Here is a 27,226-nt window from a genome sequence, read left to right as displayed (position 1 = left end):
TTTTTGCAATGGTTAAAGATACATTTTATTTAATAACTTTTCTATATAAAGCGAAGAAATGAAGTCATACATTTTTAATTCTTCCATTTACTGTATCTATTTTTGAAATGTAATAAAAAAGTATAAAACAGGCACTTGCAACAGAAGAAGCATTAGCTTACTAAAATAATTTTTATAATTCTATGAAAGACCTTCAATTTAATAGTAAATGGGATATATATATCTGCATATATAAATAAGATGTGCAGTATTTACAAAACTATACAAGAGCTCTAAGATGTAATAAGCAGTGCACAGAAATAATCAATATTAAAGAACTAGGCAAGAGACCATTTTTCAGTCAACCTTCAGCTAACACTCTCTGTTTCACCTCCAAGAAACCAGAAGCCATGAAAAATGGTAATAATCTTCTTTTGCATAGGAGACTCATTAACATATGATCACAAAACTTTTAAAGTTTTAAAACTTGCAATTCACACAGGTTTCGGCTTCTCATTTAAAAAAAAATACAATAAACAAAACCTTTGGAATTTCATTCTCTCTTTATTTCCAGTTTCTTGCTCCGGGGAACGAGGAAAACACTGCCATCGCTGGTCTGCTGAAGTGAGTACTCAGACGGAGAATACGGATTTCCATCTTCATCTCGTAGCATACTAAAAACCTCATGGTACAGACTGTTCAGCTGTTGTTTGATGTGAAGAAGGTTTTTGGCATGCTCCTCCTTTTCTTGGAGAAGTTCCTCTTTTTCATCTTTAAGCTGATCCAGATCATGTTCGAGACCAACTATATTTTCCAGTTTGCGCTTGCGGCAGTTCTGAGCTGCGACCTTGTTTTTGCCACGGCGACGGATGTCACGAATGAGAGCGAGCTGAGCCTCACTTAGCTGATACTTGGAAACCATTTCATTGAAATCGTCGACGGGAAGGTTAATAATCTTTCTGACAGAGAAAGGGACATTGAGTGCTTTAGCCCGTTGCTCATCTCTAGTGAGCCGAGCTTCCACTCGTTTAGAATGCTTGTCTTTGATGAATGGGGTTTTACTGTGGCCAGGGCTCACTGGCAAATCATCCTTTGCTTCTTTCGTGTAAAGTTTGGGGCTCTTACTTGGCTTTGTAAGGTCAAGAGAGGGTGCCTGAAAATGTCCGTCATTTTGGAAATGCATTGGGTACAATTCTGCAAATTCAGGCTGAACACAGCCAGGGCTGCTCTCCATCTCATCTACTTCAGAGTCACTATAACCGTGAGATGGATCTCCACAAATGGACGATTGCACTGAATTACCAGGGGAGGGGCCACCAGAACTCGAGCACATGGACAGGCCAGAGTCAGAATCCAGAACCTCAGGCAAATTTGGTGGCTTCTTACAAGCAAATTCTTTATCCACTTTCAAGTGTGAGATGTTGATTTGTTCAAGAAGGGCATCATCCAGAATGCTCGTAAGTGAGTCATTCATATTAGTGTGCTGGGGAATGTTGCTGTTCCTCTGGGAACTCAGAGGTGTGGAGAAAAACATATCACTGTAAGGACTGTTGCTGAATGAGGGGTTCATGCCGTCAGAGGTATTTGTTTTGAGCTGGTGGAGTGTGGGACTTTCAGGTGGCATTACTTCTTCAAAGAGGGAGAGGAAACTGGGATTGCTGAGAGCCACATGGTCATCTGGCAGGTTTGCATTGAAGCTATAGGTGTCACTTGGCATCTCGGAAGGTTTGCTCTTGGAAGCATATCCTGTCAATCCAGTACTAGTGATGTTATCATTTTGCATGTACAGACACTGTATCAGAAAAAGTGACACAAAGAGATCAGGAAATGTCAAAAAACACCTTTACTTTTTGAATTAAGATATTTCTTTAAGTTAAACTTTTAAATTTATGATGGGGTGGGCATATTAGACTGCCAGTTGAGATATATTTATTTGATGAAAATATAAACAACATTCTGGAGATTTTCTTTGCATTGAGAGCGTCTATAACTACATCGGATAGAGTTGCTGAAATAAAAAGCAGTGAAGCATTTAGAAAAATTGAGATAAATATGAAACAAAGCCAGTCTTTACTGCTTAATATTTAGGTTATCAGGACTACTTCACAAGGCAAACATCTATATTACACACAGGAGTTTAACATGTTTAGCTGCATTTGGTGGAAAATTTTGTCATGGAACAAATGTAGCAAGCAAGTGTGTTCGCAAATAAATGCCCCCTCTTTGTTTAGTAGGAGATGCCAGATTAATGTTTTGAGTAAAAAATTATTCAACTGTTAAAGGGTTCTAAAGATGCTAACGTGGGCAGGTGGTGTTTCAAAAGGTTGAAGCTTTCCATGTGCCTTTTCTTAAAAAAGAAAACCTCTATGTCATTTTATTATGTGTGTGTGTGTGTCTATATATATATATATATATATATATACACACACACACACACACACACACACACACACACACACACACACACACACACACACACACACACATACATACACACACACATATTCAAGAGCAAAAGAAAGTCAGCCAAAGGGCAGTGTGGTTCTGCTGTCCTGGAAGGTGACTCAGATAGTTCAATGTAATGAATTTCTGCACTGAGATCCAGTTTCAAACTAAAGTTAAATCTGTAAAATTTCTTACGCTTACTTCAATTATACTTCCTTTGGCATCATTAACCTGTGATGGCCCAGTGTGGAATTCTCTATATTGAATATAATTTATGTAAACTTGATGAAATGAGGTTTATTCATTATCTCTGCAACCTGTCCTAAAATAATATAATTTGCTCAAGTGCAGTAACTATATTCAAATAGTATTGCACATTGTATGATTAAATCCTCCAATCAGAAATGCAGGTAAATCATGAAAGATGAAAGCTTTCATTGTTTAAAATGTCTGCGTATTTCATTTAAACACGCACACTAAGACACAAATTAAGGTCACATAATATGCAACTGAAGTAAAAAGTAAATGGAGCTGGATCCTGACTGTCAGATTAATATAATCAGGGACAATGGTGGGGTTTGTTCAGTGCACAAACAGTATATTACAGGTTTGAATTCTTTGAGTGTTTGTTACATCCATGCTCCCACTGTATTAAGTGTTGAATTCAGCTATTGTATTTACCTGAAGCTCCGGGATTGAGAGTAGCTCTTGCCAGGTTTGTTCCAAATCCTCTAGAGAGTTTGGTTCAGGTGTTGTGGTTGAAAGGTTTGAAGGAGCAGCTTGCTGAGCCTGATATGGAGCCATTGACGGTGAACTGGTTTGAGCCGGAACTGGAATAGAAGGCTCAAGTGGAACTGTATGAGACTAGAAATAATATTTTTTTCCTAATTAAAAAGTGTTTTTGCTGCTGCCCAGCCCTTTCCCAGTCTGCATTACAAATATCTTAGAGAAACTAATTAAGCTCCCTGTATCTTAACAGTTACATTTCCTCATTAAAGCTATCAAATGTGTCTATTGTGACGATAAAAACAGACAGTTAAATAACTTCTACTGTTAAGGTTTTGAAAAAAAATAGAATCAATCAGTCATTTCAAATTTACACAGTTTTCAATTTTGATAAATAGTAAATACGATCTGTTTTGAAACAAGTAAAATTCTATGCCTTCAACTGCAGGTATCAATTGTTTTTAAACATTTCACCGATGGTTAATAAAACACTATGGACTAAATGTGCACCTTTCTGAGGTGTGCATTTGGATGGTAAAAAAAAGGACTCACCTCTATGTCATCTACAAATGGAAATGACTCGGCGAGAAGTTGCATGCATTCATCAAACGACAAAGCTCCATCATCTCTCTCTACTGTCTTTGTAATCTGAATTAATATTGGTCATCAACATTTATTTTAAATGAGTGGGAGAAAACAGAAAAAAATTATGAAATAGTTTAATATACATGTAAGTTCTTGCATATGTTAAACTAGATATTTTACAGGGCTGTTCAAAGTGGATTTACCTGTGCAGATTCAGAGGTTTCTCCTGGGATTTTGTTTTCGCTCTGCTTTGCTGGCCGAATAGCAACGAATTCACCTGTCTCTTCATCTAACTGCAGCTGTGCCAGCAGAGCCTTTTCTTGTTCCTTCTGCAACTGGTCCTGCTTTTCCTTCTCGAGTTTCTTCTGTTTCTCTAGTTCGTACTCCTTTTGTCTGTAGTTATAATCAAAATCTTCACGGACGACACCAAGGTCTATGTCCTGCCTCCACAGGATGTCAATTAAATCTAGGCTCTGTTTCAAAAAAAAAGAAAAATGCCTGTCAAATTAGGATCATTCCAGTGAACCGTGCCAGCGAGAGTTTAACACACATCATACAGAGGCAGAGAGGGTTAAGTACTGCTACCTAATTTAAAAGTTAGGTGGAAATAAGTGAACTGGTTCCAAGCATCATATCACTAATATGCACTGTTACATCAAGAACAAGTTCAGAGTTCACACAAATAATCATTTTGCAGCTGGGATAAAATAACTGGCTTCTAGTAAGAAAGTGAAAGTGCTGAAATAGTGCAGCAGAATTTGAAGTATGCACCCTGAGTGAAACACAGGTAAGTGCATCCCAGATATGTGTAACAAGGCCAAAGGATTTCAGTTATTACAGGTTCATGTATATCCAAAAACAAGCTGATAAATTCCAGTGGAAAATAACTAATGATATTATGTCCCGAAATCACCTCTCAGTGTATGAAGTGAATTTGGTTTCATGGTTTACAGTTTTAGCTCTTCCAAACAACCCACATACTTAGCTACATTTCACTAAAAAAAATTCCATCTTTATTTTAAAAAAATTTGTGCAGCCTGAATTTTAACTTCAGGACTGTGGAGCCGAGAGGAAATGCAGAGTTTTGGAAGGAGTGAACCAAATGGCCGTTAGTTTTACAATTACATTAAAGAGTGACCTAAAGTGTGAAGGACAATAGTCCACACAATTGTGAAATGTGACCAGATAACACTAGGTTCTCTAGTCCAAGTTTGGTTAAAACACTTTCTAATCATCGATAATGCTGACAGAGTGAAATAAATATGAAGCACCACCAGTTCATGTCAGTCCCAATGTAGAAATGCATTTAGTCTTTTAAGACATTTATTGAAGTTTCAAATTGCTAACCATATGTATTTTAGTTTTGTGAGGTAAAGCTGCTGACATCTAGTGGAATTTTAAAACTGCCGTATGAACTAACCTCAATTTGACAAGCAAGGGCTGCAATTACTTTCTTAATACTGGATATGAATAGGGTATTCTACTTTGAAGGAGAACAGGGAGGGGCTACATCATATGGCATATAAAAGCAGCCTTTGTATCTAAGCAGAGAAGTGCCTTTGCATTTTCGTATTTAGTCAGCATTGCAGATAGTGATCTCCCATTAACTCCACAGCGACAGCTTATTATAAAAGTTACTGCACTTCAAATGGATTTAGAAATAATGTTTCTTACCAACATTTAATATTTCAACATAATTACAGCCAACATTTTAATGTACAACTTGCAGATACCTGTACTCCATTCCACAAAGTAATCCAATACTCGACACAAACTATGCCATTTACAGCTAAAAGGAAAGAGGAGACAATTCATGCATTATGAAAACCTGAACAGAAGTCATCTTCATTTCCTTCATTGCTCAACATATTGCATCATCTTACTGGAAGTGAAGGTCTCATCTGACTTCATGGCTGTACACAAGGGAAATGCCCACTCAATCCTATAACCACAAGAATGCGCTGATTTGCATACTGACCAACATAGAGGAAGGAACTGAAGAACAACAAATAACAGATACCTGCTCTGTGCAGCCATTTTCTATTTGAACTGCAGCACAAAAATATTACACAAGGGCTATTTGTAACTGTACAGTTCTCCTGCGATTCAGAGGTCTAGGGACCTTGCTGCATGCCCGTGTCACTTATTTGGGAGCCAAGTGCAGAACACATGCTAGCAATTTGAGAAGAATTGGCCTTATCTCATGCACTTTCCCCAGATATCATCCTAGGAATAACAATGGTGTTTTTGACTCTGATGCAGAGAACCTAAAGAGTCAGTGGGTTAAGTTCCCACTACTGTTACATTTTTGTACAACTTTAATGCCTAATTTGGAAAATGACTTAGCTTTTTAATCACTCATTTCCATTTTTCATTCTGAAGCACGAGTGACCATTGGCATTGACATACAAGTCACACAAAAAAAAACAGGGTGTTTGTGCAACCAAGGAAAAGATTGTGAAAGTGTGTGAAAGAGACACAAGGCAGATGATGAACTCTGAGGAACCTGGCAAGTCAGGCAGCAACTGTGGAGCTAAAAGCAAAGTCAGTGTTTTAAATGGAGACCCCACATTAGGACCTCAACCTGAAACATCATCTGACCATTTGCATCAGAGACGCAGTGTAACTGGCAGTGTTCCTCCAGTGGTTTGGGTTTTGCAATTTTAAGGTATACGATTTATATATAAATCAAAGATGATGATTTGCAAACATACTAACAGAACACAATGATATGGAAGGACGCAATAAATGTGCAGGGCTAGTTAATCATTACAAACATGCAAAGAACAATGAAAGAATCAGCAAAGTTGTCAACTTGCACTGTATTTATTGGATGGTGCAACTTTGTCAAGCTGTCCTCCCTAATAAAAAAAATAACAATTTCTGTTGGCAAGGTAGTTACTTCAGGGTGGGGGGGGGGGAGATGGAAATTCTTCAATTTTCTATAATACAATTAAAATATTCTCCAGAATACCCTGACACACAAATCACAGACGTCTCTAGGAACCATATCAGCCCTTCACTTCATCCCCAACATCATGCTGGACTGGACCCAAAGTCACTGGTTTTTTATGAACATTTATAAGGCTCTGGGAACTGGGGGGATATTCTGGGTTATCATACTGTATCTGAACTCCAAGCTGTTAATAATATAATAATAATAATTATTATTATTAATAATAAGTTGGTGAGTGATGGTAGGGGTGGGGAAAGCACAGGGTAAAATGCCTGAAAGATCCTAGGGTCAATTCTTGGAAAGCTCCAGAGCTACTCTCTTCTGTTCATTCAAACCATCATTAAAATGTCTGGGATCAGCTGGTGAAACCCTGCTCACTCTCAAAACCCTTATCAATTAGATGCTGCTGTCAGACTGCTTAATCATGGTAGGGCCATGACTAAATATTAGGAAATTACAAGTTCAATCCTCATCATAAACCGTATACTCAAATTTACACAGAACCCAGAGTAAATAGCATACATGCTTCCTTTATCACTGATAGGTAGAGTAGAAGTGATCACGATGAATACTTTGCCCAGGTTTCTTTTTCTTTTCAGTGCCCTACCCAGAATAGTTCCTATATCTAATTTTAAAATGTTGGATAGACTTAACAGTAGGTTTATATGGCAGAAGAAGAGGCCTAGGGTGAGATTAAAAGTGTTATACTCAAATAAAAAAACAGGGAGGTTTAGCTTTACTTCATTTAAAGACCTATTATTGGGCTGCCCAATTAAGAGCAATTGTATCATGGATCGGAAGACGTGGATTCAAGATGGGTTCACATAGAGCAAAATTCAATTGGTGAGTTATCTTTAGCAGCTCTTCCCTTTTTAAATCCAAATGTGTGTAAGAATATTGAGACTCAGAATGAATGGGTTAACTATACATTGAAAGTATGGGATAGAATTAGGAAAAAATTAGATCTTCCAAGGACTATATCAAGGGCAACCAGAATTGCATTCATTTCAGATTTTATTCCAGCAAGACTGGATTCTGGTTTTAACAGGTGGGCGCAAAGAGGCCTGGTTCTTGTGGACCAAATGTTTGATGGTGAGGCGCTCAAATCTTTCCCCCACCTCCAAACTGAATTCGACCTTGTATCAAATGACTTTTATAGATTCCTTCAAATTAGACCTTACATCACACAAAGAATGGAACAATCTTAAAATACAGCCAAATAACACGGAAAAATTTTGGATAAAGATTATCATGGATAGGACGCAATTCCAGAAAATTGTATCTTGTCTATATAAAAAATACACCTGGATACAACGGATAACACGTTAGATTGTTAAACAAAAGTGGGAATTGGAGGTAAATACCATAACAGAAGAGGAAGAGTGGGAGAGGTCTTGAGAGTCATGGCATAAATGCTTGAATAGTTCCAATTGGAGGGAATTTGCTTGGAAAATAAGGATGAGGTACTTTAAAACCTCGTTAGTAATATCATTATACGCAGGAAAAAAAAACAGCAGACTTTGCTGGAGAGGCTGTGGCCTAGTGGGAGATTTTGCACATATATTCTGGGACCGTCCCAAATTAAAGGAATTTTGGTACAAGGTCACTGAGGAAATAGAAGGATTTTAGATATTGGTATACCCTTTGAACCTAGTCATTTAATTTTAGGCAACCTCCTGCAATCTGCATTAGAGAAGAATAAACTATACATGTTAAGAGTCTTGATTCTGATTGCTCATAAAATGATGACCGTCAGCTGGCTTGAATCTCACCCACCCACTTTGGAACAATGGATACAGAGATTGAAAGAAGTGAACTGTTTGCAAGTTTACAACTGAAAATGGACTCTTACTTGGAAAGATGGAACTCTTGTTATAGTGTACCTGGCACAGTGAAAGGCCCATACAGGGGCCTGGTGAAATGTAGGACTTGAGTTGATTTACTGAGGACTGTAATTTTATTTAAAATAGATGTAAATCTACATTGAGGGGTGATGTAAAGTATGCAGATCATGTGTATGTTTGTGTTTGTATGTAATTGTATTTTGTGCTCTTTGTTTCTTCTTTCTCTCGCTCCTACTCCCTGCTACCCCTGATTGTTAATACAGGTATTTACCATTGTGCAGTGAACTGTGGACTGATAGCTGATGCCTGTTTGTAGATATGTGTTTGTTCAATAAAAGTTCAAAAGAAATTTTAAAAATTAAATAGCATAGAGCAACCATGAACAATAAACTATATTTCTCACTTCGCATCCTCTCCATCACAAACAACTCCTCTTTCCACTTGTAGAAATTCTTCGATCACCAAGCTTTCCTTCACTTCACCCTCTCCATCACAAGTAATTCCCTTTTCCTTCACTCATACTTGATCAGCCTCGACTCTAGCTTCAACAACGAGACCTCCATTGGTCAATGTCCACGGTGGATGTCTGGATGCGCTAGCCTCGGCAGTATGATATAGAGAGCAAGCGGTTGCCCATGTAGCAAGCTCCCTCTCTCCGCGCATCCAGTGAACCCAAAGGAACAGCAGAGACTGAAACAGTCTAGTACCAGCAGTGTGGCAGGAGTTGCCAGTCAGCATTGAACTCAGTGCCTTAGGGACTCCAGTTCTGGATTCTTCTCTTGGGGGCTCACTCCTGAAGCCTTCCCCATGAGGGGGTGTAACTACAAGGCAGCAGAGGTTCAAGATCAGTTGTTTTTCTCCTAGGTAAGCTGCCAACGATCTGAAGCAACTGGTTTTAAGGTGCCAGTAACCCACCTTTGCCCCTTCTCCTGTCAGTAGAAATGATTCCGCCGGGCTTAGTAGCCAAACCACACCTGAAGGCCAGGAGCTGGACTTGGTTGTTAGAGGCTAGTTCAGGTGCACGACATTGGGAGCATTTAATAGGTAGTGTCCCCATTACCAGCCCCGGCTACAATAACCTTAACGTCAATGGTACCCTAGTATTTTTCCACTGTTCTATCAGCTTGAAAGTCCACCTGGCCAAAACCATACTACTCAACTAATCCAAGTTAACCTGGTCTTTAACAGCCACAAAGTTTAAACTTTCATCCCTCCATATATGGAACACAGCAAATCCACCATTCGCCACCACATCCCACCCCACTGGTCTAAACATAACAGGTTAAACTACAGTACCTATGACACGCTCATGCTTCTTATATTCACCAGTAAATTGCTCTTGAAAAAGATGATGGTAGCGCTTGTTAGCAAATTTCCCAGTAAGTGGTTAGTAATGTATGGATCTTGCTACTGAGAGGCACAAATTAAATCAGCGTTTACAGCATTTCAACTCTCTATTTCTTCAAAGAAACTGAGTAATCATTAGTCTACGTTTAATGTACTGCCTTGCTGTGGATAGAGACATTTGGAATGTATGCCAAGATGGAGATCAAAGTTAGACATGGTACTGCAGTTCCATTTATAGAACTCAAATAGCAATCTGCATTCTTTTATATATTTTATTTATTGTAATTTTTTTTTGTCTTGCACTATATTGCTGCCACAAAACAACAAATTTCACAACATACTGTATGTCAGTGATAATAAAACTGACTTTGATGCCTTTATAAATATCTTAGGCCACCTTATTTGTTTCTTGCTTCAGCTACAGAGATTTGAAATCCTCAGAATTTTATGGTTCCAAAATTTCAGGGTTTTACAGCTTTGACGTTGTATTGTGGATGTGATTCAAGATTTATTAGTTAAAGAGTTATAGAAAATATTGCAGAGCTTCATCCTGTGACTCTCCCATTCAGGTGCATCTGATGGTTACTCAAGAACAAATTATACTGTAGAAGATGTAAAAGACATTTAGTGAAGGATGCAAGACATCAATAAAATTTAGAAATTATGGCTGTGCAAAATTGAAGTCAGAGTTAGTATAAGTAAGGATATTTAAAATTTTATGTATGGATATACCAACCTTGCTTGGAGAAGGTATACCAGATGGGATGCAACTGGACTTTCTACATAGAGAGCAATAGTCAGAGAACTTTAAGCAAAGACGATGGAAGACAAGTAGCAATAACATACTTTACAAATCCCTCTCAGGGCAAAGCATTGCATTTACACAAGGAAAATAGAAACCGTGAATTGTTGCAAAACTCTGACAATTAGTATAGCAACTAAAAATATTGATTTCTTTGGAATAGTGCCCATGGATCAATACCTCAGATATATTGCCCCTCTCCTCTCATCAAATACAGTCATACAGCATAAGATTTTATATTAATATACAAACGTATATGCTTAAAGTTCCTGAAAATAAAGACTACAGAAACAAAAACAGAAAATGTTGGAAATGGGTCTTGAGAGATTCCAAGAGTTTATGTTTTCATTTGAAGTCCTGGTCAAGCTCAGTTCCCCAACCCCCCATCAGTTTCAGTGGTTTAATAAACCTGAATAGACAATTAACAAAGACATATACATGACTGTTTAGTGGAGCACATCTATTTAGTCCACAGGATTAATCTGAGTTTCCACTGCTGTTCACCTTAATCTTTCATCCCACTTTCATTCTGACCTATACAAACACCTCATCTCCATCTGAGCACATTGCAGCCTTCAGAATTCAATCTTGAAAACAATAATATCAGATAATTTGCCTTTTCTATTTATATCAGAAGTAGTGAGTTCAGCTGTAAGATTACCCATCTATAATATCTGTACTTCCACATTGACAATAAAAAAATGACCTGGTGGTTAATGATGTTTGAATTGTGTTGGGAAGTTATAGTTCCCCCCCTACATTAATGGCAGTGAAGTTCTTCCAGATATAGAAAGGTCAAGCATGTTGCTAGTTCACCCATTAAACAGTTTGTAGATAGACATTCCATGTCTCCAATTTTTGGGTAGTGATTTTTGGATTCGGTAAGAGTAAACTTCTTTTACCCAAGCAGAGATTGTCTATCCTGCCTGACTCTGATCCTGATGACTACTTACAAGATTATTTGCCTTTATTCCACTTTTTTTTCATCTTTCAAAAACCCTTGGAGATTTACAAGATTCTCTGAGTGGGTTCAGATTTAAACATTAACATTACATGAGAAAACATTCAAAGTTCCTAAGGTATTAAAGCTTCAACAGATCAGGGAGGGCTGATTAATCTACTTTAAACAGGCAGGTTAGGCAATAGAATTTTAAGGAAGCCATTAGCCTTCCTCTTAATAGCAAGAAAGGGAATTTGTGAAATGTCCACGAGCTGCCTTTTAAGAGCAGCTTGTGATAGACCCCACTGGGGAACAAGCAAATCTGGATTTTTGTCACTTAGTGGGGCACGTAGCTAAAGGTGAAGAATCCCTTAGGAGATAGTGACCATAACATGATAGAATTCACCCTTTAGTTTGAGAGAGGGAAACTTAAATCTAACGTAACAGTATTGCAATTGAGTAAAGACAACTACAGAGGCATGAGGGTAGAGCTGGCCAGAGTCAACTGGAAGGGGACTCTAGCTGGGAAAATGGTGGAGTAGCAATGGCAGATATTTCTAGGAGTAATTCCAAAGGCCCAACAGGATTTCATCCCAAAAGAAGAAAGGGAAAACATGACAACCAAGGCTGACAAGGGAAGTGAGGGACAGAATATAAATAAAAAGGAAGGCATAAATATGTAATTATTTATTGAGATATAGCGTGGAATAGGCCCCTTCCAGCCCTTCAAGCCGTGCCCCCTAGCAAACCCTGATTTAATCATAGTCTAATCATGGGACAATTTATAATGACCAATTAACCAACCAACCGGTACGTCTTTGGACCGTGGAAGGAAACCGGAGCACTCGGAGAAAACCCACACGGTCACAGGGAGAATGTACAACGGTGGGAATTGAACCCGGGTCACCTGTACTGTAAAGTGTTGTGCTCACCACTACACTACTGCGCTGCCCAATACTGCAGAGATTAGTGGGAAGCCAGGGGATTGGAAAAAACTTTAAAAGCCAACAGTAGACAACTGGAAAAGCCACAAGGGAAAAGAAGATGAAATACAAGGATAAACAGCCAATAATGAGATTCCAAAAGTCTTTTTAGATACATAAATGGTAAGAGTGGACTCTAAACCACTTGAAAATCATGCTGGAGAAGTAGCAATGGTGAACAGGTCAATGGTGGAGGGAGCTAACTAAGTACTTCATATCAGTCTTCATTGTGAAAGACACCAATAACATACTAGCAATTCAAAAGAGTCAAGGGGCAGGGGTGAGTGTAGTGGCCTGAAGGTGGATAAATCACCTGGACCGGAAAGACTGCATTCCAGAATTCTAAGATAGCCGAAGAGATTACGGAGGCATTAGTAGTGACCTTTTGGTAATCACTGGAGTCAGGGAGGATGTCAGAGAACTGGAAAGTCACAAGTAAGCTGTTTAAGAAGGACAGGATAAACGAAAGGGTGGTTAGTCTAACCTCAGTAGTTAGTAAGATTTTAGAGACCATCATTAAGGATGAAATTTATGAGATTTTGGAAATACATAATAAAAAGAGCGAAAGCAGCAGTTTTATTAAGGAGAGATCTTGCCTAACAAATCTGTTAAGAGTTCACTGAGGTTAGACAAAGCAGGTTAGACAAAGGTGAGTCAGTGGATGTTACTTACTTGGATTTGACAAGGTGCTTCAAATGAAGCTGCTAATCAAAGAAAGACCTTATGGCGTTAGTGGTAATGTACTAGAATGGACAGAAGATCGGTTGACTGGAGATAAAGGGATCCTTTTCCTGACGGCTGTTGATAACTAGTGGAGTTCTTCAGTGGTCAGTTTTGGGACTTCAACTTTTCACTTTGTACATCAACGATCTGTTGAAGATGTATTTAAACTTAAGATCAACTGTGTACCAATTAAGAGAAATGTTTTTTTTTCATTTTAACACACACCCCACTCCACCCACAATTCCAACCAATTTTATAATTTTGCTACAATCCTAGAGGAGTCTGCTCCCAATTTTCAACGTTAGGCTTCCTTACGACTGTGATTCAGAGCCAATAAACTGTTCAGTTATTTAGTTTATTTGAACCTAATTATGTCAAAACCACACAAAAGAAAATTTTGTAAATCTGCCTAAATACTTTCTCAAAATAATTCAGCAGCTTATAACAAATTTGTTATAAAGAAGTGATCAACAGATTCTGTATCAGTGCCCACCACTCAGCAGAGGATGTATAATAGAGCAAACTGGTTTGCAGTATGTTGGAAGATGTTTATTTCGTATTTCATTGTGATTTATCAGGGTCTCTAAACACACAGTATCTGTTTTCCTCTAACATTAAAATAATTGCAAAAAATATGCTATGAAAACATATACACTAACAGAAGCGACTAAGGAAGCTGGATTGTTTTTTCTCTCCAGCAAAAAGCTGATCTAACATAATTAATACTAGCTAGATGCTTGGCATGCTGGAAGTAGAGTAAAAGTTTTGACTTGTACTGGCCTAAAACTAAAAGCCACACACATGGAATCATCAGTCCAGTAGAGAAATAAAAATTGCTTCTGTGCGAAATTACTGCTATGTGGAGTAGCATTAAAATATTTAAGTAAAAGCTAGGTAACTCAGCTCTCACCTGTTTGCATGCAGCAGTGGTCACACCTTGGCAGAGCCCTTTGACAGGCAGGCTAAACCAGTTAGGGGTAGCTGGCGGTCTCCTACCCGATGAGATAGGGACAAGCCTGTCCTAGCTCGCAAAGTCAGCTCTGGCGGACTGAGCGGATGAGATCTACAGTGAGATTCAACGGTCAGGAAGGCGGTGCTGCAACACTCCATAGAGACCGAAGGGCATGACAAAGCACAGAAGTAGTCATGGTCCTCCACTGCAACCAAGCCAGATCCCAGCTTGTGACACTTGTTCATACACTGGACCCGGACTTCTGAGGTTGAGTGTGGAAGTGCCCTGGTGCAGCAGCTTTTCCATTTTAAAAACTCTTCTGCACAAGCTTCCTGTCATTGCCAGACACAACAGACAACCACCTAGCTAACTTCTGAAAGTATCAAAAGTGAAGCGCATGGCCTGCTTTCATGTTGAAGAATGCGTAATAGAACAGTAAAAATCAGGGAAAAGCTGCTGAAAAGGTCATTCAAAAATTTGGCAATGGCCAAGTTAACAATTTTTGGTTGACAATCTTCCTGCTACATTCTCTCCCCATAGGTGAGCATTTTCACTACTCTGCATTTTTATTTCAGATTTTTCCATCATTTAAAGTGATAGCACATTTTAGCTTCTAAATAAGCAAGTATTTGACCTTCCTTCAATGTGCCATAATCTACTGAACACAAATCCAATCGCATTCTTTCAAATATGATCCTTCATCTGAAAGGGACATTAATGTTAAACATTATCAAATAGATTTCATATCAATTACCAAGCAATTTGCCCAAGTTTTAAAATCTAAAACATTTACATCACACACGTGAAATGCAGTGAAGGAAGCCGAATACAAACGAAATTAAATGGAAATTAAAGGTAGACTGCACAGAAATGGCACTTCAGTCTGTATCTGGAAACATGCCATATCAGTTTGCAATTGAACAAAAAACCCTTCAGGTACAAATGTAGTGTTCAAAAGTAGAACAGTGGAAGGAGGATAGAAACACACACACACACACACGCATGCACAGAATAGTTAAAAAGAAATAGTAAGTTGATTCAACTTTAAAAAAATACTTGCTTACAAACCTGAATGAACAGAAGACATAACTAACAGAGACATAGTTAGAAATTCAAGACCTTTATATAACACGCAGAAGACATGATGTTGTGGGGAATAGGGAGCACAGAAAAAAAAAATGTACAGGCAGATGAAGAAGGACACTTACTGGAGTTTCAAGCACCCTCCATTTTGGTTAGTCTTATGCGGTTTTCAAAACAGTTTTTGCTCATCTTGCTTCCAATTCCCTATTAATATAACTTCAGTCACTGTTTTCTACTTTAAAATTTTTTACTTCTCTTCAAACACGCAAGGATAATTGTTTTCCCTCTCTGTTCACGTTGTTTAGCCCTTTATGAATGCTGTTCAACTTGCAATAGATTTCAGATCAGCACTCTCCTAGGCAGAAAGCACATGACATTATCACACACCAGGATAAGGCTCTGCACAAACAGATACTGAGTAGTGTAAGTTAACTCCCACCACAAAAGGCCATTCAAAACACTTAAAGGCCAAGATATACAATTTCTCCCATGATGTTTCATGCCATATTTAAAAAGGTCTCCTACCAAAACAAATAAGAAACAATATTTGAAAATTTGAAGATTCAGTAAGTCTGTTTTTCTGCAATTGGTAACTGGCGTTTCAAAATAATCATATCTGGCTGAATACTTGAAAGGTTTCTCAGAGTCCATAATGGCGACTCATTGCAGAATTCATATTTTCAGCTTTTGAGCAGCCTTGATGCAGATTCTAGAGAAATGCAACTGGCCACAGATATTATACATCTCTCATTTGTGAGAGAATGAATTCCAAAACATTCTGACAACACTGCACACATGTTCAACCGCTGTATTAAAATGAACTTTAAAGAATGAAAGCCTGAGCTTCATTACTGAGATATTCATAACTTGACAGTTAACCTACTTGGACTTCCTCCAGTAGATAAACCAGATTCAAAGTGCAGGTTCTATCTGCAGTGTGACCCAAATGGTAAATATTCTATCACTGAACTCAAACATTAGAGTAAATGGAAAATGAAAAACAAACATTGGGGACATTTCTCACTTTCTAATTATTATCCAGTTGTCATTGTCAAAAAGTGTATTTACACTGTTTAGACTATAAACAAAAGCATCTCCGGTGCTGGGTCCCTGGTAGCGAAGTGGATAGCATAATGCTACTGCGGTGCCAGCGATCCAGGTTCAATTCGGCCACTGTGTCTGAAGAGTTTGGGCAGCCTCACCGTGACCACGGGGGTTCCTTCCAGGTGCTCCTGTTTCCCCCCACGTTCCAAAGACGTAAGGGTTAGCCAGTGAATGGCTCTCGGGGGTGTATCAAGCTTCACGGGCTCATCGGTCTGAAAGGGGCCTGTTACTGTGCTGTATCTCTCACTGAAGGATGGAGAGCAAGGAACAATCAGCCCTGTCACTTGCTTAGAGATACACTGCAGAACAGGTCCTTCCCGCCCAACTAGCTGTGCTGCCCAGCAACCCACCTACCTAACCCTGGCCTAATCACTGAACAATGACCAATTAGCATACTAACTGGTACATCTTTGTACTGCAGGAGGAAACCGGAGCACCCAGAGGAAGCCAGCGTAGTCATGGGGGAAAATCTCCTTACAGACGGCACAGGAACTCAACTCCAATGGCCCGAGCTGTAACAGTGTCACGCTAACTGCTACACCCTTCTGTCCTACAGTCACTTGTTTAACCTGTTAGGTTCTGCTTTTGTTCCATTATTTGTCATTATCTTTTCATCAGGAACACAGTCTTTAAATGATTAGTAATTGAAATCTTATGGTCTTGCCCCTCTTATTCATGTGATCTCTCAGCCTGCAATCCCCCAGGATCTCCATGCTCATTCCATTCCAACCTCTGCAACCCAACTATTCATCCCAGCATGAATAGCTGCACCTTCAGCTGTTTGGACCTCAGGCGGTGACATTTCCTTCTGCCCTATACCTTGCCTACTTTGCCACGTACTTCTTTGACCATAGTGATTTGTTAAAATACATCTTATCATATATTATTTTGAGAAATATATATATACAGATATGCTCAAGGTTCTTAACACTCACTCTTGTGAAGCATCTTGGAACAAGGTCATGGAAAGGTAACGTTAAAAAATGCTTTTTCTGTACATTACCCTGTCTTGTTACACTTAAGCTTTGTTTACAGGTTTGACTGGATCTAAGCCTGTGCAACTGCAATCCTTACAGTGCAATCCCATGACAACCAAATACACACCCAATAGTTAGGTTTCATATTTACAAAACTGCAAGATAAAACCATCCCCTAACAATCTGCTGCACCTATTGTACGATAAGGCATTTAATGCTTGAACAATTAATCTTGCATTTCTCCACCAAACAAAGTTCAGAAGGCACCATTCGAGTCAGGAACAGTAAAAGACTAAGTGTTATAGGTGACTGGTAACTTTCCCTCCTACAAAAGATTGTGTAGGATGGAAGGTTAAATTTCAGTGGAGGTGATGGTGGATTGACTATTTATCAAGTACCCCACCAAGTTTCCTTACTGCTGAATTCTCTGCATCTTGAATATAGCATTGAAGCAGTTAAGCTGCTAACTGGTGATCACAGTTCAACAATCCAGACACTGGAATTAAAACCCTCATGTGGCACCTGTGGAATTTGTGCTGTTAATGATTTTTTTAAAAAATTCTGTCATTAGTAATGATGACCACACATCAGGTTCATCACTTTCTCAGAAAAGGGCATCTGCTATTCTCACCAGGTTTCATCTCCATGTAACTCCAAACCCATTACACCTCACTATCAACACTTTAAATCACTTCCGGTGAACAAAATCCACCCCCCTTCCTCTATTCCCCACCTTAACCTTTTACTTCTCTGCTGCCTATTACTCCCCACTCCCCCAGCCCACCCCCCGCAGGTCCTTTCTCCTCCTTCCCAGTCTCCCATGGTCCACTCTCCTCTCCTATCAGATTCTTTCTTCAACAGCCCTAAGTCTTTCCCACTCATCTATCACCTTCCAGCTAGTCTATTACCTCTCCCCCCCCCACCTTTTTATTCTGGCATCTTCCCCCTTCGACAGCTGAAATGTCAACTGTTTTACTCTTTTTTTAAAAATCAGTACTGTCTGACCTGCTGAGTTCCTTCAGCATTTTGTCCGCGTTGCTTGGATTTCCAGCATCTGCAGACTTCCTCAAGTTTAGGAAGTTTTTTTTCCATTGCTTTTCAGATTTAAGTAATGTGTTTTATCTTTTCAAAACATCAGCATCTGCAGATTTTCTTGTTTGTGACTTTTTATTATGCTTTTGACCTTATAAATACATACTGGTATTTATTTATGCACATTGTATTCGATATCTGTACTTCTAACATTAATTTTATATACTTTTTTAATCTTTATAATTGTTGAATGTTTTTTTTGTTACTTGTCATGCCAACATAACACAGCACATTCCTAATATATGTAAACATATGTGGTAAGTAAATTTGAGCCTTGGATGGGGTTGAATCTTAAATGCCCTCTAACATGGCTTAGCAGCCATTCAACGCACAATTGACAAATAAACATAGATTTTTCTGCGATATCAAAACCTTAATTAATAAATACAAGCATGATACGTAATGTATGGCTTAATTGTTAAAACACAATTTACACTCCTACTAACATTGAACTTTGCCTTCTACTCAAAGTGAACTGTACATATTAAAGATATAACTACACATATAGTGGATTTCAGCCTATTAAATAATTAATGTTCCTTAAAGTTTGTAAAGTACAAACACCGGCAACAGTGTGCTGCAAACCACCATCTTCTTCCCTCTTTTCAATGAATTAAATACATAGTTTAGAAAATCTTAAAGATTGAACTACGCTTCAGTAGAGGGGTCAAATGCAAATAAGTGTGATTGCATCACTCGTAAAGAACTTTGCTAATAATTAATTCACCTCAAAAGCAAATAGTGCAAACGTTAGACTCCTATCTTCATTGTCACTTTACTTTTGAAATCCAGATAAAAACTACATTACCTTCCTCCTGGGACTGGCACAATTCCATATAGTATTCACATTTCACAATATTAACCCTCAAATCACTGCAAGTCTGATGATATTTTTAATTTACTGACATAACACACCAGATTTATAGCACACATACCCTTGATATCACAAGGGATATTTGATTTACATAGAATCAGAATCCGGGTTAATATCACCAGCATATGTCATGAAATTTGTTAACTTTGGGCAACAGTACAATGCAATACATGATAAAAGAAAAAGAGTTACAGTAAATTTGTACATTTAGAAACTAGTATTTTCAAAATAATGTCACAACTTCAGTAGCATCCTTCAACACTCCTGTTAACATACATAACATATCAGTAAAAATGAACAGGATGCAACTTATAGTCTGTAGTTCTGACAACATACCAGTGGGAAAGCTGAACATGTATGCTCTTCTACACAAGCAGTTCCAGCACCATTATACAAGGGAATCTTCTCCGTGGATTGTCACCTTGTCGTGTTGGAGAAGCTTGTGTGGTCCTGAGATCCCGAGAGCAATGCCGTCTGGAGCTATGCTCCTGGTAGGGTCACCCATGGCAGTAAGGTCGAGGGTGAGGTCCCTGACAAACAACAATCCAACCAAGACCTCAACAGTGGAACAGGCGGACGAAGTTACTTCAAACTCTACGGCTGTGAAGGCGGATGAAGGCTGCAATAAATCCATCAGGTCCAATCGTCGTGGTTTCCACGCCACTGGAATCAGTTGGTTGATTTGTGAAGTATCATGCGCTTCTCGGAGTGCAACATCAAGTACACGTTAAACAAATACACGCACAGGCGTCTTCGCTCTGTGGGCCACTTCTTCAGAACGAAGACCATCATCCTTGACCTCAAGGAATAGCCACGATGACGACAAGGGAATTTACCTTGTGAGTAGAAAACTACAAAACAAACTGCAGATATTGAAAATCTGAACTAAATATTGGAAATACTAGGCAGGACAAGCAGCATTTATGAGGAGGGAAACTGAATTAATTCTTCAGGTCCATAACATTTCATTGGAACTGAGAAAAGTTAGGAATCAAATGCAGAGAAGCATGGACAGGAGTGGGGAGAGGTGTGGAGAGAGCAAAAGAGCAAAGGAGGTTACTGTGATTAAAATGGAGACAGAGGATGTGAATGAAGAGAAACGGTGCTAGAAAGGGGGTAGTGAAAGCTTACTGATTGAAGCTGATCTGTGAGGAAGCGACAAAAAGTTTGGTGTAGAGGGAGTAGAGCAGTGGGCTAAGCACACATCCTTGAGTTGCGCCAGTGTTGATTTGTCAGTGTGGAGGAGATATTACTTTCAATCCATACAGACTGTGGTTTCCCTGTGAGGAAGTCAAGAATCCAGCTGCAGAGGGAGGTACAGAGGCCCAGGTTTTGGAGCTTGCTTATTAGAACTGAGGGTACGATTGTGTTAAATGCTGAGCTGCAGTCAATAAACAGCAGGTTAACAACAGCTTATCAGAACTGGCTAATGCTGGTACCATCAAGAAAAACCTGCTGTCTGAAGATATTTTGCCCTCCGGGCAGACATGTGCCACGTAGAAAGGTAAGGCACAATCCCTTGGACACACCTTAAGTTTCTTTGGAACAATTGAAGAGGCCAAACACAGATCAGAGTGAGAGTGAGATAGAGAATTAAGATGACAGGTCAGGGGTTTAACTTTTCACTCAAGCATCAGTTCACATTACATCTACTGGCACATCATACAAATTCTGCCAGTAGACACGGACATGGATTACAGATCCATAGATTTACTACACTAAATTTTGAACTCCACTCAAAATCCAAAATAACTATTTGCCCATTTCAGATTCTATGAACAGCATAGGTCAAACATCATGCAAAGTAAATGCTGTACTATTTCATGTTAACAAACAGTGCAGGAACACATTTGAAGGATGATTCTATTTAAGGAAGATTTATCTATATCCTTCATGTACGAGTACTTTTTGGGACAAGGAGAGTAAAATCTGTAGTGGCCAGCAAAATAAAGGTTTAACATAAACTGCTGGGAACCATCAACACAGTCAACTTTAATGAAGGGAACAGATGCAAAAGTATTTTAGCCTTGGGCCTATTTCCGTGTTTTGTCATTCACTTCACGTTTGTATCCCATCCTGAATCCCTAAAGCAATCCAGAAACTCCCAATTCTGAATGCCTTTAATTTCCCATCCACACTCCACCCCTCCTTAACCTCCTTCATACCTAGAATCCTATTGTATTTCTGCAATATTCCTGTCTTTGGTCTCCAACAGTTCTGATTGTTATTAAGAAAAACCTCTGCAAACCTTTAGGTCCCAAGATTCAAAAATATTCAAATCCCTTCATCACACAGTCCCTCCCACATTTTTTAAAAAAATACTCTCTTTTCGCTCATCTTAAGCAAAGTGTTGTTACATTTGGTTTAATAGTTTGCCTGTGAAGCAAGCACCATTACACACTTTGTTGTGTTGAAGGTCTTACATAAATACACAATGGAACTAAATGACCTGGTACAAGTCTTAGTTTTGTTGTTTTCCAAACTTCAAATAACTTTCAATGGTTCTCTTTTCAACATTTTATATTATATTATTTTCTAATGCTTACCTTCCTTGCTTAGAAATGCTCATTTACCTGCAGTATTTCCACAACCACGTATGAATCTCAAGGAAATATTCAGAGACTGTGCTTCCGTTCCAATTTTTAAGCCCCAAATTGTTTTAGCACATTGCTTCTGATTCTTTGGGTAGTACCTTAACTCATGTTTTCCAGTCATGGACCTTTATCACTGGAAGCTTACTGATCTATGAAGACTTCAACATTTTGAACATTATTTGTTTTGCTCCAAAAGAAGAGCGACCATAGCATCTTAGATAGGCACATGGATGATAGAAAGGCGGAGGGTTATGTAGGAGGGAAGCATTAATTTGATCATAGAGTAAGTTAAAGGGTTAGCACAACATTGTGGTCCGAAGGGCCTGTACGGTGCTGTAATGTTCTATGTTCATGAGCATCTCTAATCATACACAGAACACATGTCTCATTCCTGATTAACGTTCCTCGCCTTTTCTAGGACACTAGGACCTGGCACTCAATGTAAGACGAAAGAGCTGATTGTGGACTTCAGAAAGGATAAGACAGAGGATCACATGCCAATCCTCACAGAGGATTAGAAGTGGAGAGAGTGAGCAGCTTCAAGTTCCTGGGTGTCAACATCTCTGAGGATCTAACCTGGTCCCAACAGATCGATACAGTTATAAAGGCGGCAAGACAGCGGCTATACTTCATTAGGAGTTTGAAGAGGTTTGGCGCATCAACAAATACACTCAGAAACTTCTATAGTTGTACTGTGGAGAGCATTCTGACAGGCTGCATCACTGTCTGGTATGGAGGGGCTACTGCACAGGACCGAAAGAAGCTGCAGAACGTTGTAAATCTAGTCAGCTCCATCTTGGGTACTAGACTACAAAGTACCCAGGACATCTTTAGGGAGCGGTGTCTCAGAAAGGCAGGGTCCATTATTAAAGACCTCCAGCACCCAGAGCATGCCCTTTTCTCACTGTTACCATCAGGTAGGAGATACAGAAGCCTGAAGGCACACACTCAGCGATTCAGAAACAGCTTCTTCCACTCTGCCATCTGATTCCTAAATGGACATTGAAGCTTTGGACACTACCTCACTTTTTTTTTTAAATATGCAGTAATTCTGTTTGTTTTTGCACATTTTAAAAAAATCTATTCAATATATGCAATTGATTTGCTTATTTATTATGTTTTTATTTTTTCTTCTCTCTGCTAATATATTGCATTGAACTGCTAAGTTAACAAATCTCACGTCACAATGCTGGTGATAATAAACCTGATTCTGATTTACTTCCAAAGCAGTGTCCTCAGAATTCACCACAATAATGTTTATAACAGTTTAGTGCAACAGAAGTATCCACGGGTTCTTCACCACGGCAAGTAGAGCTTGTTGCCAAATATCCTTTTTTCAGAACTAACAATGCCCAACTACAGTTATGAGCAATTGATGATGTAATCATGTATCAGGTTTTATGGCACGGTATTGCATAATACTTCAAAAGATATGTATACACTCAAAGTATCAAGTAACAAATCCTTAAGAATAACTACTTACATATTAAATGATTCTATTAGCTATTTACATACAATAAAATTATACAACTAATATACAACTATTGACAAAATATATACATGGTACAGAAATATAAACTTAGCTGAAGATAAGTCTACAGATTTTTGAATTGTCCAAATTATAATGTGACAATAAACACTCATAACAATTTGACCATGTGTGTCCTTAGTTCTAATCTCAGGTTTGAAGAGCATATGAGAGATCAGGGGTCACTGTTGCTCAGTAGACCGGGTCTGAGCTTTTGATCTTCCAACTGAGGCAAAAGTGCACAACATTTGCTGGTAGATAGTCAAACAGTCAACATGGCAAATCCACATGATTTTTAAAAATGCTCTTTCCACTCTTAACATTTATAAAGCTCTCTTCTATCATAATCTTCAACTCATCACCATTCTGTGTTGGAAAGGATCACCTTTCTATATAATATAATGTAATGCAATCCCACTGCAATCTCAAACCATCCTCTTGGATGCAATCTTTGCATACAGTATGTTGACTGAACTTTTGTGTTTCTCTCCTCTCTAGAAACCTTTCCACTAATTCATTTCTCTAACCAGAATGCCCAAGCCTCTCACAACAACTTTTCAAATGGTCTCTTCTCTATCTACATCAATCCCAGTTATCACACTTCCTTCCATACAGAGTTTCCTCTTTCCACTATGCTCTCCTCCTAATATATTCTTCTGCATGCTTTCCCAAATTATGGAAACTGTGGATATCGATGTCTTACTTTCTATCATGATCTTGTTGGATATGTAGCTGTAAGGCCCCTAACTTCTGGGGTTTCAGGATCTTGTCATCATCCCACAATATATCACCTCAAATGTTTCCATTCTATCAATGCCCAAGACTGTCAGTCAGTACATGGCTCTAGCCCAGGGGTTTCCAACCAAGATTTTTATGTCATGGACCAATACCATTAAGCAAGGGGTCCACAGACCCCAGGTTGGGAGCCCCTGCTCTGGCCCAATAACTACCATTGGTGACTGACTGAACTCCTCCGTCTGCACTACCAACCCCTGACATGGAGAAACTCCTCCATAGGAACTTAATACAACTTTACATTCCCTTAACAAGAAGTTCTTCAGATATTGTTATCTCACACCTTGCCCTATAAACAATTTGCAGATATGTCTGATTAGTAACTAATGTATTGCTGGCAACTCCCTCTTCAGGTGCCCAATATACTTCTTTTCACATTCCCAAATCTACCTCTTTACTCAGATTTCAATACATGGATAGTACCCCAATCTGGACTATTCTAGTGTGTCCCTTGTATCTTTGGCATACAAGGTCTTGCTCATATCAAGAGTCAACCTGAGAGAGCTGCACAGCTGTGCAATTGCCTCGTTGGTGGCAACTGGGCCATTTTGAATGGGTATTCCAAGGACAAACAGCTTCAACCCAGCCACATCAAGCTTCCAACATTTTCCACTCATATATATTGAAAGTTTTTCTGCTACTGCCACTAACAGAAATAAGTGCCAAAAACACTTAGCGGCTACAAGATTTGGCTTTGAAAAAGACCACAACGTTGGTACCATCATTGCAGGCTGAATCCCTGCCTGCACATTCCTATACATGTCACTATTGTGCATGTTCTGTCAAACATCACATCTGGCACATCAAACAGCTCCGCTTGAATTCTCCAAGTCAGCACACCACACACCAAATGATCCTGCACGTCCAATCCAAAAAAGGCCTGAAGGTTACTTTAGCCCAGTGACCTCACATTCAATTGCCACCTCTTCTTGTCTCTAGCTGTGCATACCAAATATATGACCCCTCAGAAAGGATCGGAATGAAAAATCCTGGACTCGGCTCCTCTAGATATGTACCACAATTTTTTAAATATATTTTGATGATCACGTGAAAAGAATTAGTTGTAATATCTCCAACAAAGCCAATCTGATCAGCACACATCTTTTTGAAAGGAAAGCAAAAGAGATGTGAATTTTATTCATAAACTACGAGTCCAAAGGTATTAATTTGAATGTTAACTGAAGGCAACAGCTTGAAACAACTCAAGTACTGCATGAATACTAATAAAGACCAAAAGCTCTGTTGTACAGAAATTACAACAGCCCTAAATTGTGAATTTATCTATTGATTGACAGTATTTTATTTGGCTTAAAAGAATTAATTTCCACTGACGATACAGTATCCTCAGACATGGGACAATTGCTGGAGTTGACAAACGAAGCTGGGATTATGATCAATGGTTTACAGCACCCCACTGTAAAAACGGCTCCAAGCAGCACGGTATCTCGTGATCTTCACTATTCAGCCAACATTTCACAACACCGATATGTAAAATTATCTACATTAATTATTAACTTCCTATAAAATATTTCTCCACAGTACTGTAACTCATACCAAGGGTTAGGAGCCCAAATTAACTCCTGACAAATTCAGTTGAGGGAATTAAAAAAAAAGTGCATCCGTTAAAGGACGGCAAGAGGAAAAGGTTAAGGGTTAAAGGAGAAACCAGAAGAAAATCCTTTATCTCTGCATTTGTTTAAAGACAAATAAGAAAGAATCAACTCTTTTCAGACTTGTCTATCACCTGTCATCCTGGACTCCTGCCACTCACTTACAGTAAAAGCCTGTGGGCGGAGATCGGGGATCAGCTGGAACCCTCCCCCCGGGGCGAGAAGGCAGCCAACATGTAAAGCCTTTAAGAGAAATCACAAGACTGGAAACGCTCCACCGACCAAGACAATAATATAACTATAATGGTGCGAAACAGCATTTTGAAAACAGTTTCTTTTATCACTGCCCTGGAATGACTTTGCACAATTGTAATAAATTTGGCGCAGGATCGGAAATAACGCTCTTGGTGAACGCCCACGTTTCAGTGTTTCGCTTCTCATCCACACACAAGCTCGAGTGGGAGTGGATGGACAAGGAAATAAAGTCATTGACCAAAACCGCAAGACACCGCGGACTGGGAAGATAATGACATGGGACTCAAACTGTTTGCCTAATTCTTTGAACCAGACAAATGACAACCGTACATTTTAACGTGGATATTCGGTTTAGCGACAGCGAACTGGGAGCAAACTCTGAAAGTTTACTACTTTGCGCCCCCCACCCTCCACTTGTACGTGCCCTGCCACTAGAATGACCCAGAAGGCAGCGAACAGGCGACCGTACTACCTGCTGCTCCTGCGCCAGCGGGCGTTCGATCTCCATCATCCTTCCGCCAATCCGCCGCTTTTCCCGGGATAACGAATCACGTGCAGCCGGGCTGACTATTCCGGTTCTTCTGACGCAGCTCCCAGCGCAGCGCGAGGCTCAGGCTAGGCCCCGCCCACAGGCTGACGCCACTCGCCCCGCCGCATGAAACAACAGGTCAACACTTCGTGTCAATCATCGTTTAGGTCACGCCCATCACGTCATTCCGTTCCATCCTCCCCAATCGTCAGTGCCTTTGTCTGTCAATCATTGTGAGTGGCCTCTTCCGACACGTATATTATAATCAGCCGGGCGTAGTATGATTGGAATTTGTAAAAAGAAGAGAGACTTGGAGATACTTAACACATAAAAATAAAACTCAGTTTCTCATTGCGCAGATCCGCGTTTCTGAATAAGCCATTTCTCTTGCAAATTGGAAATACATGTTCACCGGTGAAGAAGCACTGTATGAATAAGTTTACGTGATAAAGATATGTGAATTTACCAACATATGCTTTCCAATTTGGGCGTAGTATGATTGG

At 39.3% G+C, this 27,226-nt stretch overlaps 1 protein-coding gene across 1 annotated transcript; it reads right to left on the bottom strand.

The window, feature by feature from the left end:
* On the bottom strand, nucleotides 1-26,799 carry nfe2l2a (nfe2 like bZIP transcription factor 2a). The gene is made up of 5 exons (XM_072261795.1): nucleotides 26,667-26,799; nucleotides 3,939-4,208; nucleotides 3,703-3,798; nucleotides 3,106-3,288; nucleotides 1-1,771 (listed from the first exon to the last, which is right to left on the bottom strand). The coding sequence occupies exons 1-5, from the start codon at nucleotides 26,703-26,705 to the stop codon at nucleotides 533-535; spliced, it is 1,827 nt and encodes a 608-aa protein (XP_072117896.1). The 5' UTR covers nucleotides 26,706-26,799; the 3' UTR covers nucleotides 1-532.
* Between the last annotated feature and the right edge of the window lie 427 nt (nucleotides 26,800-27,226).

This window comes from Mobula birostris, chromosome 6 (assembly GCF_030028105.1).
Source record: "Mobula birostris isolate sMobBir1 chromosome 6, sMobBir1.hap1, whole genome shotgun sequence".
Taxonomy (NCBI): domain Eukaryota; kingdom Metazoa; phylum Chordata; class Chondrichthyes; order Myliobatiformes; family Myliobatidae; genus Mobula; species Mobula birostris.
This window is presented reverse-complemented; position numbering and strand designations above follow the sequence as displayed.